The sequence below is a fragment of the Pelodiscus sinensis genome, chromosome 19 (assembly GCF_052426305.1).
Source record: "Pelodiscus sinensis isolate ZL-2025 chromosome 19, ASM5242630v1, whole genome shotgun sequence".
Lineage (NCBI taxonomy): Eukaryota > Metazoa > Chordata > Testudines > Trionychidae > Pelodiscus > Pelodiscus sinensis.
The window spans coordinates 1,950,645-1,965,000 of record NC_143070.1 but is presented as its reverse complement, the minus strand read 5'-3'; the positions used below and the strand labels follow the sequence as shown (position 1 = coordinate 1,965,000).

At 56.6% G+C, this 14,356-nt stretch overlaps 1 protein-coding gene across 1 annotated transcript; it reads left to right on the top strand.

Annotated features, from left to right (window-relative positions):
- The first annotated feature begins 8,019 nt into the window (after positions 1-8,019).
- On the top strand, positions 8,020-12,558 carry LOC102449532 (tumor necrosis factor). The gene is made up of 4 exons (XM_075918310.2): positions 8,020-8,907; positions 9,489-9,531; positions 9,965-10,027; positions 10,457-12,558. The coding sequence occupies exons 1-4, from the start codon at positions 8,728-8,730 to the stop codon at positions 10,888-10,890; spliced, it is 720 nt and encodes a 239-aa protein (XP_075774425.2). The 5' UTR covers positions 8,020-8,727; the 3' UTR covers positions 10,891-12,558.
- The last annotated feature ends 1,798 nt before the right edge of the window (positions 12,559-14,356 follow it).

The following is a 14,356-nucleotide window of genomic DNA, read 5'->3' as shown; positions in this document are numbered from 1 at the left end:
AGAACTCTAGGTTCTCCGGTGCTGGGTGAGTCCCGCCCCCACTTCCGTGCCTCAGTTTCCCCATCAACACAACGTGCCTCAGTTTCCCCATCAATGCAACGACACCAATTTCCTCAGCAAGGCAGAAGAGCAAGGGGGTGTTCAGCTCTGCCCCCTGGTGCCTCCTTGTGGTGGGGCACGTCCTCTCAGGGGCCCCTTCCTGGGCTGTCACCTCCCACACCTGGGTCCCAGTCACCCCCGCCAGCCCAGCTGATCAGCAGAGCCCCCTCCCCTGCAGCCGGTAGTCTCTGTGTCTATGGGTGGTGCACACCTGCACATGCCTGGGTGTACAGAACAAAATGTATGCCACACATGGATGGAAAAAATTAGGGGGAACATTAATTTTCTCCCCCTCCAGAATACCCCACGAGGCCCCCCCATAGCTAGCGTGTTATTGCAGCTCTCCCCAGGTACGTCTACACTAGCTCGTTAGTTCGAGCTAGGTAGGGTAATGAGGGCAACCGGAGTTGCAAATGAAGCCCGGGATATTTAAATCCCAGGCTTCATTTGCAACTCCGGTTGCCCTAATTACCCTACCTAGCTTGAACTAACGAGCTAGTGTAGACATACGCCCCCTCCTTCTTTCTTTCTTTGGAAACTTTCGTTCTTGCTTTGTAAAGTTTCTTTCTTTGTAACTTTTCTTTCTTTCTTTGTAAAGTTTCTTTCTTTGTAAAGTTTCTTTCTTTCTTTCTTTCTTTGTAAAGTTTCTTTCTTTCTTTCTTGCTTTCTTTCTTTCTTTGTAAAGTTTCTTTCTTTGTAAAGTTTCTTTGTAACTTTTCTTTTTTTCTTTCTTTGCAAAGTTTATTTGTAACTTTTCTTTTTTTCTTTCTTTCTTTGTAAAGTTTCTTTCTTTGTAACTTTTCTTTATGTCTCTATTTCTTTGTACATTTTCTTTTTCTTTCTGTCCCCCTTTATGGGTGCGGGGGACACCCGAACCCTCCCGTAGTGGCCTCAGGAGCGAACCTCGACTTCCTCACCCGACTTCTGAAAGCCGAGGGCTCTCTTGCAAACTTTCCCGAGTTTTCCACAGCAATTTCCACTTGTGGGATCTGGCCGTGGTCCGGTGCCAGATGTGATGAGAGGCCTTCCCGAGGTTTCGCCATGCAACGTGAGGCAGAAGGAAAGCCGGCTGGCCGGCTGGTGCTTCCTGAGCCATCACGAGCGGTGCTGGGAGCCTGATGGCCGAGGGCTGCCCCTTGCCCGGTGTCCCTGGCCGTACCCACACGGGCATTAGGCCGAGGCACGAGCAGCCTCTCCCCGGTTCCTCACTGCAGCCATCTCGTCCGCCGGCTTCCTGGCTTTTGGCCGGCCTGGGCCCGGCTGGGCACTCATCAGTCCTTGCATCCCCTGGAGACTGGCTCATGTCCCCGGCCCCTTCCCCCACCAGCCCCACGGGACCCCCCCCCCGAGGGGCCACGCCCTAGGGCATAGGCCTGAGCATTGTGTTTGCCATGGAGGCGCCCGGCGCCCCGATGAAAACTCACCTCCCAGTGGGGCTGGGGCCGGGGCAGACAGATAGGAGGGGGGGGATAGATCAGTGGTCACCAACCAGTAACTTGGAGCCTCTTACAGGATCCGCCAGGAAGTTCTCCAGCGCTGGCACTTCAGTCGCCTCTCCCCCTACCGCCAAGCTGCCCCCCTGGGAGTCTCCTACTTGCTGTGGGGGGGGGGGCAGGAGACGGGGGAGGTGCTGATGTCAGGGTGTCCCTCCTCTCCCCTTCTGTACCCCCAGAGAGAGGGGGATGGAGGGAGCCTGTCTCTCGCACACAGAGCCCTTCCCTCCCCCCTCCCGCCCCAGCACGCCCCCGGGGGTCGGCACTACTTCCAAAGAGGGGTCGTTTCCCTTGGGACCAGTCTGTGCCTTGCGTAACTTGCATTTCCCTCTCCCGCCTGCATGTCCTTCTGTGGGCGGCGAGTGCTCAAGGGCCGGCCCGTCCCGGGTGGGGCACGATTAATTGCGCCCCTGGAGGTGGCTGGCCCCTCACGCCCCTGCAGCGCTCGGGCAGCGGGTCGCACCCCCTGTCTTTGCCTGCCGACACCGCTCCTGCCATGGATCGATAACGGAGAGCTGGCACCAGCGCAGGCTACGAGGTGGGTGCCTGGGGACTCCATGCCAGCTGCTTCCAGGAGCGGTGCAGGGCCAGGGAAGGGGGCAGCCTGCCCCACATCCGCTGCTCTATCCCTGGGGCAACTACCCGGCTACTCCCAGGGTGGGGCTTGAACCCCCCACCCTGCCCTGCCCTCTTCCCCCAGTCACCCCACCTCCCTACAAAGGTCCCTTATCCTGCCTTCCTAATCTAGGTCCATCCCTGGGGAAGCTGGCGTGGGCTCCCCAGCCACAGGCCGTACCCCTAGTCCACCCCACCCCCTGCCTTCAGAGGGTCCCTTGTCCTGTGTCTGGTTGTTCCCACGGTGGGCGGGGGGGCTTGGAGGTCGGGTGGTAGAGCAGGATTGTCAGTGAACTTGGGGATGGGGCATCAGCCTCTGGACCACAGGGTGGTGGGTTCAAGTCCTATCCCCCTACACAGCTCAAGCCCCCTGCCCAGGGAGCAGCCAGACACAGAGCAAGGGGTCCTCTGAAGGTAGGGGTGGGGTGGATGGGGGGTGCCTGAGAAGGGCAGGGCCGTGGGTTGGAGACCCCCCCCCTCCTGAGAGCAACCAGACAGCTGACAGGGTATAAGGGACTCACTAAAGCATGGGCCCCCAAACTGGGGGGGCATGATCCCCTGGGGGGGTGAAGAAATTCCAGGGGGTGTAAGGCAATCCAGCCCCCCCCCCATCATCAAGTTTTGCTGCCCTGGTCAGTTTCTTTCTTTATTTTTTTTTTGCTCAACAAATGTTGCTGTTGGCGGGGGGGGGGGGGGGGGATGCGGCTTTTTCAAAAATCAAAAAGGGGGGGCGTGATGCGGAAAAGTCTGGGAACCGCTGCACTACAGGTAGGGGTGGGGTGGACTCTTGTGTGACTTAGGCGGTACAGCGTTCACTTGGGGAGCGCAGGGGGGTGGGCTCACGTCCTGCCCACCTGGGAGCAGCGGGACAGGGACGGACCAGGCTCCTGCATCAGGAAGGCAGGGGATCAGGGACCCCCTGGCCCTGGAGTCCCCTAGGGGAAAGGCCCCGGCCCCACGCCAGCCCCCTGGCCCAAGACCAGAGCCTGCACGCCTGCCCCAGCCTGGTGAAAGTGACTGAGACTGGGGGGGGGGGGGGGCAGGGCGGTGCAGTGAGTGGGGTCAGGCCTTGGGGAAGGGGGGGGGACGTCAGGTCAGGGGATGTGGGTTTGAACTAGATCATCTACTGCACTTGCATTGAAAGACGTGAGCTTGTGCTTACAAAGGTTGGAGACCACTGGAATAGACAGATGGACAGACAGATGGGGGGGGTGTATGGGGATAGATAGATAGATAGATAGATAGATAGATGTGTGGGGAGGAATGGGGAAAGATGGGGGCAAAGGGGGTGTGTGGGGAGGAGTGGGGATGCACGGAGGGGGCACAGAGGGTGTGTGGGGAGGAGTGGGGATGGACGGGGGACACAGGGGTGTGTGGGGAGGAGTGGGGATGCACGGAGGGGACACAGGGGTGTGTGGGGAGGAGTGGGGATGGACGGGGGACACAGGGGTGTGTGGGGAGGAGTGGGGATGCACGGAGGGGGCACAGAGGGGTGTGTGGGGCGAGTGGGGATGGACGGGGGACACAGGGGTGTGTGGGGAGGAGTGGGGATGCACGGAGGGGGCAAAGGGGGTGTGTGGGGAGGAGTGGGGATGGACGGGGGACACAGGGGTGTGTGGGGAGGAGTGGGGATGGACGGGGGACACAGGGGTGTGTGGGGAGGAGTGGGGATGCACGGAGGGGGCACAGAGGGGTGTGTGGGGAGGAGTGGGGATGCACGGAGGGGGCACAGAGGGGTGTGTGGGGCGAGTGGGGATGCACGGAGGGGCACACAGGCAGACTGATAGAAGGGGTGAGGGATGGATGTTGGCTGTGGGGGGATGGTCGGGGGGGAGAGGCAGCTCAGTTAGACGAGGGGTGTGGGGACGCCAGCGCTGTCTGTCCGTCTGTCTGAGAGGGAGCAGGGCTCCGTGGGGGGACACCCACCCACACACTCCCGGGAACCCCGGAGCCGAGCCGTTCCCGAGTGCAGCCAGCAGGGGGCAGCTCAGACTAAGCTTTGGCCCGGCAGCCGGCGCTCAGCCGTGTTTCCAGACCAGCTCCTCACACCCTTTGCTCTGCCCCCGCCCCACGGCCAGGGCCTGTCTGTGACTCCGGCAGAGCTGTGGCTACCGTCTCCCGCAACGTTCGTGCCTGGCTCCCTCCAGGTGCTGCGCTCCTGGCCTGGCCGGTCCGGGCGGCCACTGCCCCGCAGGGCGCCCGAGTTCGACCTGTGCCCCTCACCCAGTACGACATGGTCTTCATTAACGGCCTGGCTGAGGGGATGAGTTGCACCCTCAGCACGTTTGCGGCTGACACTGAGCCGGGGGGAGGGTAGAGACGCTGGGGGGCAGGGAAGGGCCCAGAGTGACCTGCACAGATTAGAGGATCAGGCCACAAGAAATCGGATGAGGTTGAACAAGGCCAAGTGCAGAGTCCTGCCGTGGGGCGGAGGAATCCCAGGCACTGGGACAGGCTGGGGACCGACCGGCTGAGCCGCCGTTCTGCAGAACAGGCCCTGGGAGTTACAGTGAATGAGAAGCTGGAGATGAGTCACCAGGCGCCCTTGCAGCCAAGCAGGCTAACGGCGTATTAGGTGCATTAGGAGGAGCGTTGCCGGCGGATCCAGTGAGTGAGTATTGCTCTTTATTCGGCTCTGGGGAGGCCACGTCTGGAGTGTTGTGTTCAGTTCTGGGCCCCCCTGCTCGAAGGACGTGGGCGCATTGGGGAGGGGCCAGCGGAGGCGACCAGAATGCTCAGGGGGCTGCAGCACACGACCTACGAGGAGAGGCCGAGGGAGTTGGGTTTGTTGAGTCTGCAGAAGCGAACAGGGAGGGGGGATTCGAGAGCAGCCTGCGACTCCCTGAAGGGGGTTCCCGAGAGGAAGGAGAGAGGCTGTTCTCGTGGGGCAGAACGAGGAGCGATGGGCTCACGCTGCAGTGGGGCAGGTCTAGGTTGGAGATTAGGAAAAAACGATTTCCGGAGGCGGGTGGGGAAGCGCGGGGCTGGGTTCTGGAGGGAGGGGGTGGAATCTCCATCCCTACAGGTGTTTTGGTCTCGTGGAGTCGGGGCTGGGCCTGCTATGGGTGGGAGACTGGACCTGATAGCTCCTGAGGTCTCCTCCCGCCCTGGTGTTGCATGAGGGGGTGCCGGCTCTCACCCAGCCCCAGGGTGGGGTCTGGCTGGCTCAGGGTGGGGGGCAGGGAATGGGGCAGGAGCCTGTCCCCTGGGGAAATGCCAGCTCCCACCCGGCCCCGGGACAGGCCAGAACTAAAACCGAATCCCAGCTCAGAAGCCCGTTCTGACCATTTGGCTCAGGCAGCAAAAGCGAAAGCAGAAGAAAGTGGCTGAAAACTTCCCTCCATGGGACTCCAGTTTCACAAGCCCCTGAGTTCTCTTGGATTTTCCCTGGGTTGTGGGAGGGGGACCTTCAGAGACAGGCTCCCTCTCAACCCTGACCCCCCCCCCCCCAAGTCTCCCATCCTACCGGCTCACTGCTTTCCGGATCCCACCGCTGCCCCCCAGCTTCTGAATACATCTCCACCACCTCTGCCTGTAGCTGGATCACTTGTGGGAGTGGGGGGAAGGGTCTACACCCAACCTCTCCTCCCACCCTATGGTCCCCCACTAATCCCACCCCCTCAGCTGTGACATTTGGGGGTGTCTCTCACAAGCAGGTCCTCTGACCCCCCCCCCCACTTTGAGACCCAGAATGCCCCACATCCCCTTAGCCTGGCTGCTCCACAGCCCTGTTGATGTGGGGTGCTCTCCCTATCTCTGAATGCACTCCCCCCAAAATTGGCTGGCATTGTCCCATACATACACCTCACAGCCCCCCCCCCAAAAAAAAAATTGACACTAAGATCTCAGCTTCCTAAAAATCTCCCAAGGGAGGGCGAGGCAGTGAGACCCCCACCCAAAGGTCTGTCGATCTTGCCCAGGGAGGGCCCCCCCATTACAGAGCCCCCCCCACATGCTCCTTCCCCCCCAGATTACCACTTGGCTCTGTGACCTCCATGTGGCCTTAAGGCTGATTTTAAAGGGGGGGTGTTAGATCCAACCAGTCTCCTTGGAGGGGCGGGGGTCTCCCCTAGATGGAGCAGCCCTAGATTTATCACAGATACACATACCCAGAGCCATGCACAACTACACACACACACACAACTGGAGTCCCATGCACAATTGCACACATGTAACTAGGCACGCACAGAGAGCCATGCACATCTACACAAACAGACCAATACACAACTGGGTACACACAGGAGATGCATGCATAATTACACACACACACACACAACCACACACACAGAGATGCATTACATCTTTACACACACCTAACTGCATGCACAACTACACACAGACACACACGAGATTCATTAATGATTACACACATGCAACTTCACACACAATTGCTTGCACAAATACACACACAGACCCATGCACGAGACACAGAATCCTGCACATTACTACACACACACACAGTGTCACACACACTACACACCAAGAGAGATGGATGCAGAAATAGACACACAGAGACCCACACACAAATATACATGCACAACTAGACACACACAGTGGCCACAAACAACTAGACATATGCACAAGAGCCTCACACAATTACACAAACACACACACAGACCCACACACAACTATAGCTAAACATACACAACTGGACTCTCACACAGAGATCCACTCACAGCTGGACTCCCATAAACATTGAGTGACCCACACACACAACAAGAGAGACACTCGCAACCACACACAGACCCCCACATGACAAGAGAGACACTCGCAACCACACACAGACCCCCACATGACAAGAGAGACACTCACAACCACACACAGACCCCCACATGACAAGAGAGACTCTCACAACCACACACAGACCCCCACATGACAAGAGAGACTCTCGCAACCACACACAGACCCCCACACGACAAGAGAGACACTCACAACCACACACAGACCCCCACCACACAGACACACACACACAGACCCTCCACACAACAAGAGAGACACTCACAACCACACACAGACCCCCACACGACAAGAGAGACTCTCGCAACCACACACAGACCCCCCACACGACAAGAGAGACACTCACAACCACACACAGACCCCCCACACGACAAGAGAGACTCTCACAACCACACACAGACCCCCACACGACAAGAGAGACACTCACAACCACACACAGACCCCCACACGACAAGAGAGACACTCACAACCACACACAGACCCCCCCACACGACAAGAGAGACTCTCACAACCACACACAGACCCCCACACGACAAGAGAGACACTCACAACCACACACAGACCCCCCACACGACAAGAGAGATTCTCACAACCACACACAGACCCCCACACGACAAGAGAGACACTCACAACCACACACAGACCCCCACACGACAAGAGAGACACTCGCAACCACACACAGACCCCCACATGACAAGAGAGACACTCACAACCACACACAGACCCCCACATGACAAGAGAGACACTCGCAACCACACACAGACCCCCACATGACAAGAGAGACACTCGCAACCACACACAGACCCCCACATGACAAGAGAGACACTCACAACCACACACAGACCCCCGCACGACAAGAGAGACTCTCACAACCACACACAGACCCCCGCACGACAAGAGAGACACTCACAACCACACACAGACCCCCCACACGACAAGAGAGACACTCACAACCACACACAGACCCCCACATGACAAGAGAGACACTCGCAACCGCACACAGACCCCCGCACGACAAGAGAGACACTCACAACCACACGCAGACCCCCACACGACAAGAGAGACACTCACAACCACACGCAGACCCCCCTCCACAGACACTCCACCCCAGCCCCCCCAGAGAGAAAGCCCGGGAGTGCCCCACGGCGGCGAGGTCGGAGGTGGGGACCCCGGTGTTCCCAGGGGCTCCCCCCACCTCTCCAGGGCTGGATTCACACCTCCTCCCCCCAAAAACCCACAATTCCAGTCTCGGGTCTGCTTCTGCTTTTGCCGCCTTCTATTTCTGGCTGTTTCCTCTTCCCGCCTTTCGCCATCACAGAGTCTTTAGTCTTTCCTTCCTTCTCTGTAGGCGGTGGCTGCGGTGCTTGAAAATTTCCTCTCGTGTCATGGGGAGGCGGGTTTCACCACTCAGGCGGCAGGTATATAAAGCTGAGGCCGGGCCCCAGGCGGCCACTTCTCTGCTCATCAATCATCCATCCACAAGGGCCAGGAGCCGGCGGAAGAGCCACCCAAGGGAACAGAGGCACCGCCGAAAGCCACCCCAGAGCAACTGCACTTGAGATCAGAAGACAAAGCTTACCGCTCCAGGGAAACTGAGTCACGTCGCCTTCTGAAACCGGCTCCGCTCACCCCTCAGACGACCCGCCCGCTCACATCACCCCTTTGGTCTCAAGGGCTCGATTCCCCTGCCGGGATCTGCGCCGTTTCTGCCCTTCGCCCAGCGGAAACCGTAACTCTGGCCAGCCCTGCCCCGAGGAACCCGACCCCGGCGAAACCCGCCGCCATGAGCACCGAAAGTCTGGTCTACGATGTGGAGAAAGGCGGCGTTGTCGTAGTGCGGGAGTCGCAGGCTGGCAACGGCTGCTGGAAATGTCTGAGCATCTGTTCTTTCCTGCTCCTGACTGGGGCCACGGCCGTCTTCGCCCTACTGCAGTTCAGGAACGAGGGGCAGTGGGTCATCCAGGTAAGACCAGAGGCAGGGGTGAGGGGCTTAAACTCCCAGCTCGCGCAGCCTTACCCCATCTGTGGCCGTCCAGATTTGGATGCTTGTCCACAGGGGTAGCGTGGGTGGCCAGGTGCACCGCCACCCTGCGGGGAGACCTCTGGGTGTCTCCGTGGGCAGGCGTGCAAATCAGGCACACACCAACGGTGGCTGTCACGGGGGGCATGTGTTGCCCCCTGCGTGTGGACCAGGAGGCATGCGTGTGTGTGCACAGGGCTCCTGGGTCGGGCACCTCTCCGGGTTTCTCCGGGTGTCGTCGGTCGGAGCGGGTCTGGGTGTTGCCCAGAGGTGACGGCAAGGTTTTCGTCTGGGTGGGTGTGTTGCACTGGCTGTATGTCTCATGTCTCCTGCGCTTGCCTGGCTCCCCCGGGCTGTGTTTTGGCTGGCCGACTCCTCCGCCCGCCTGTGTTGTGTCTGCGAGCTAGTGTGTATTGGTGCGCACAGGTTTGCTTCTTGCCGGGCATCCGTCTGCACCTGGCGCATGCTCCTGCCATGTCTATGTAACCTCTGTATTCAACTCTTTCTCTCTCTTTTTTTTCCAGGACTTCAGGGAATCCAGGAGTTCAGGACAGAGGCAAGAACTTGGTAAGTATCTCATGAAAGCTGTTTTCTAACGCTGGGGCCCCTGATGTCATCCGCCTTGAAGTCCAACCCCAGATGAAATTTCCAGATTTACCCTAGATCTATTTCCTGGCCATCATTTTCCCAAAGCGACTAGCAAATTGCAACTGGTCTCTTGGGTTTTTTTTGGTCCCTTTGCCGGACCGGAGATGCCTCCTTCACACACACACCCCCCACCTCCCGGCTTGAGATTTTCCCGGAATCAAGTTCGTGGGAAGTGTTTCGAATTGGACGTCGTGAAAACGAAGGGAAAGGGGACCGAATTCGCTCGCCCCTTTGGGGAGAATGACTCCTGCCATATCTTAGCTCCCGCCGGCCACATCTCGCGAGGGTGGGAAGGGCTAGAGGAGTAAGGGAAACGCCGATCCGTCTGACCATCCATTTGTCCTTTCCAAAGCAGGCCCTATGACGCTGAAGTTGCAAGCCCAGTCCTTGACGAAGCCGGCGGCCCATGTCGTAGGTAAGCGGAATTGACAGCTGGGAGCGGGCAGGGTTGGAGGGATGGGTCCCGGCCTCCTGAAGGGGGGCACGTGGTTGGGGGTTTCCAAGTCCCAGGGCAAGACAGGAACATGGACTTCCCCCCAGACGAGCACCCGTTTCTGCGGGAGAACCTTCTACTCCCAACCCTAGACCTAAACGTGAGGGGGTGATGGAGGCCAAAGTGTTGGGGTTACTTGGACGTTGTCAGCTGAGTGGACAGCGCCAAGTAATCCCACTAGGCTTCGACCTAGTGTTATCAAGGGTTGTGGGCCGAAAACAGAGGTGGGGCTACACCTGGGCAGACTGACCCTCTGGAGCGACCCAGGTAGGGTTTGGCTCTTCGTAGATGGCTCCTAGGGGGTTCCCCTGCTGGGTTTTGACCATGCGTGTCGTCTTCTGCCCGTCCCAGCTTCCCATGAATCCAAAAAACTCGTCTGGAACGACAAAGTGGCTCACACCATGATCCAGAACGGGATGAAGCTGGTGGACAACAAGCTAGTGGTGCCGGCCAACGGCCTCTACTTCGTCTACTCCCAAGTGGTCTTCAAGGGGAACAAATGTCCGGAGGAGTCCGTTCTCCTCCGGCACATCATCTTGCGCTTCTCCGAAGAGTACCCACAAGACGTCCCCTTGCTGACAGCCATCAAGTCGCTCTGCGAGGGGTCCAAGTCAGCCGAGACCGAAGTGTGGTACGAGTCCATCTACCAAGGTGCAGTCTTCCAGCTGACAAAAGGCGACGAGATCTCATCCAAAATTGACTCGGCCGATTATTTGGATCTGGACAGCAACGGGCAGGTGTATTTCGGGGTGATCGCATTGGAATTAGGTGCTCCTCAACAGTGAGCCACCCTCTTTTGTTCTTGACCAACTCATCTTCCATCCTTGATCAACCCACCATCCTTGGTCAACCCATCATCCTCCATCCTTGATCAACCCATCATCTTCCATCCTTGGTCAACCCTTCATCCTTGGTCAACCCATCATCCTCCATCCTTGGTCAACCCATCATCCTCCATCCTTGATCAACCCATCATCCTCCATCCTTGGTCAACCCTTCATCCTTGGTCAACCCATCATCCTCCATCCTTGGTCAACCCTTCAACCCTCCTACCTACAAAACCATGACTAGCATCCCACATATCACACTGACCGTCAGAGATGGCCAAAAGACCTCTTTGGACCTCTTTCATGCCTCTCTGACATTATGCCCCACGTCACCACTGAAATGCCCACCTCCAGGGGCAAGAGCGGACCACAGTCTCTTTAGACATGGGGCAGGAGGTTGACGCTTGGTTAGACCCGAACAGAAATGAGTCAGAAGAGGCCGGGTTGGAACCGTTGACCTACAAAAAAAGAAGTGTCAAGTAAGACTGTATTGTTATTGTGGTTTATTATTGATAATTATTTGGCTTAATTATTTATTTATTTATGTATTTCTATTTATTTGGGGTTAAACAAAGCTGCGCATTTGCGTTGAGAGATTTTTGTGTGTCTGTGTGTTGTACACACGGATGACAAATGTCGGCGATCGGGCGGCAAATTCTAAGCGATGGGGCATAGCCCAAAGTCCACACGGCTGGGTGTGTGCAGGATTATATGTGTGTGTGTGTGCACAAAGAGTCAAGAAATGGCGTCGAGACACAAACACATCCCCGGCGGTGTGGGCTTGTTTCTAGACCCGTTGTCGTGGGTGCCCCTACACAGAGACGCCCAGCCATGCAGGCAACATTGGTGTGAGAAGAGACAACTTTGTGTGCACGCACACACACACACACAGCCGTGGAGGATGTGACGTTGTGTGGCTCTTTACCTGAGCAGCAACACAACCTCACATGGACCCCGCCCTGTTGTGGAGAGTGCTTTGTGATGGCTGGACCACACACACTCGTGCCTCGGTTGCCAGGGTGTTCCCCTTTGGCACACACTTAGTAGAGGATCCCTGTATGTATACAATGTATACATGACCCTAGCTAGCTATATGGATGTATATTACACACAGCTGGGATGCCTGGATTTTCTCCCAGCTCAGGAAGGACAGCGGGGCCTGGTGGTTAGGCATCTGGGAGCCAGGACTCCTGGGTTATTCAGGGAGACGTGGTGGTCTCATTGTGAGGGAAAGAAATATTTGTATCTGCGATACAGTTCCCTGATCATGTCTCTCTTCGGGGATTTCGATTGTCTTACGTTTTATGTTAAAATGTCATGGGGGAGGGGAGGGAATCTAATTCGTTCAATGTTGGCCAGAACAAACCTCTCGCCGCACCTTCAGGAAGGGTGGCAAGGTTTGATTTTGTGCCGGGTCTTTTTTATTGTGGTTATTATTCAGGGTCTCTTCCCCCTGCGTGGGGAGAGGGAGGGGAGGGAAGGAGGGGGAAAAATGTTTGTATTTTGTTGAAAAGCTCCTGTGAAACAGACTGAACAATAAACCTTGGAAGCAGAAATTTGAACTGCGCGAGTGTCTCTTTCGGATGGGCCCATCTAGCGCGGTATCGGGCCTGCTCCATACACACCAGGGGCTTCCCCCCTACACCCACATCAAACTTATTTACTCGTCCCCCGTGACAGCTAGGGAGTCACCCAAGGAAATGAAGCAGCGGCAGGTTTAAAACAAACCAGAGGCAGTGTTTCTTCATGCGGCACACCGTTAACCTGTGGAACTCCTTGCCAGAGGATGTCGCGAAGGCCAGGATTCAAAAAAGAACTGGATACATTCACGGAGGTTGGGTCCACCAATACTTTTTAGCCAGGATGGGTAGGAATGGAGACCTCCGGTTTGTCAGAGGCAGGGAATGGGTGACAGGGAGGGATTGCTTGATTCCCGTCTTGCCAGGGTTTCATCTGCAGTTCACCTATTCCTCCCGGGCCTCTTTGGCATGGTCCAGGACCATACTGGAGTACCCGGTCGAAGTCTCAGGGATTTCTCTCATGGCAAACATGACCTATGGCAGCAAACTATCCCTGTCTTTCTCCTCCTGGCTCACCACCTTCCGTATCCTGCTTTTCAGGGCCCCGCTAAACCGTTCAACCAAGCCATCTGTCTGGGGGGCGGGAGGAGGGGACAGACCGACGTCCTCAGGCCCGTTTGCAGAGTAGCGTCCACAAAGTCCTTCATTAACTTGCACCCAAAGGCGGTTCCCTTGAGCTGTTATGTGGATATCCCCACCCGAGAGAAAATGTGGATGCAATGGTCGTGAACAGGGTATGACGTAGGCTGGCAGATTGGGCAGTGTAGTCTAGAATAATTAGCATGAGCTGACGGCCCGGTGCCAATTCCTCTAGCAGGCCAATTAGATCCTCTGGAAGGGGACTTCAGCCTTTGGCAGATGTGTTTGGTGATTTAACCTGCCCTGGAATGGTTTGTATCCCACTGCTGACACCAGCTGTTGGTGTTTCTGTGTCTACCTGTCTCTCCTCTCCCTTCCACCCAGCAGGGAAGGCTTTTAAAAGGTCTCTGGCAGGCCCAGAAGTGGAGTCAGCTGGCCCTATTGCTCCACGGTAGCCCTGTCCCAGCTGTTCCTAATCTGCCTGAGATAACCCCTTGTCAGCTGTTCCCGCCTGACCCCGTTCTAGTTCAAAGGGAAATCGGCTTTTTACCTTCCTAGCCCTGCCTTTTCCCACTTTCTAGGGCTTGACTTTATCACTCGACAGAATCACTTTCTTTGAACAGAGGAAGAAGCCCCACAGAGAGGGGGGCTAGCGGTAGATGTGGTAGATTTCGACTCTAGTAAAGCTTTTGATACGGTTTTACATCACTTGCTCATAAACAAACGGAAATGCAACCTAGATGGGGCTACTATAAGGTGGGCGCAGAACTTAACCGTTCTCAGAGAGTCGTTATTAAGGGTTTGCAGTCCTGCTGGAAGGACAGAACAAGTGGGGTTCCCTAAGGGTCTGTTTTGGGACCGGGTCTGGTCAATATCTTCATCAACGATTTAGATATCGGCATAGAGATATCGAAATTATCGAAATATCTTATTACGTTTGCAGCTGATCCCAAGCTGGGAGGGGTGGCGAGAGCTTTGGGGGACGGGTCAGAATTCAGACTGATCTGGACACACCTGAAAAATAGTCGGAGGTCAGTCAGATGACATTGAATAAAGACAAACGCAAAAGCTACGTCTACACGGGCATGATTTTCCGGAAATGCTTTTAACAGAAAAGTTTTCCGTTAAAAGCATTTTCGGAAAAGCGCGTCTAGATTGGCAGCACGCTTTTCCGCAAAAAAGCCCCGATGGCCATTTTCGCCATCAGGGCTTTTTTGCGGAAAACAAATCTGAGCTTTCTACACTGGCCCTTTTGCGCAAAAGCG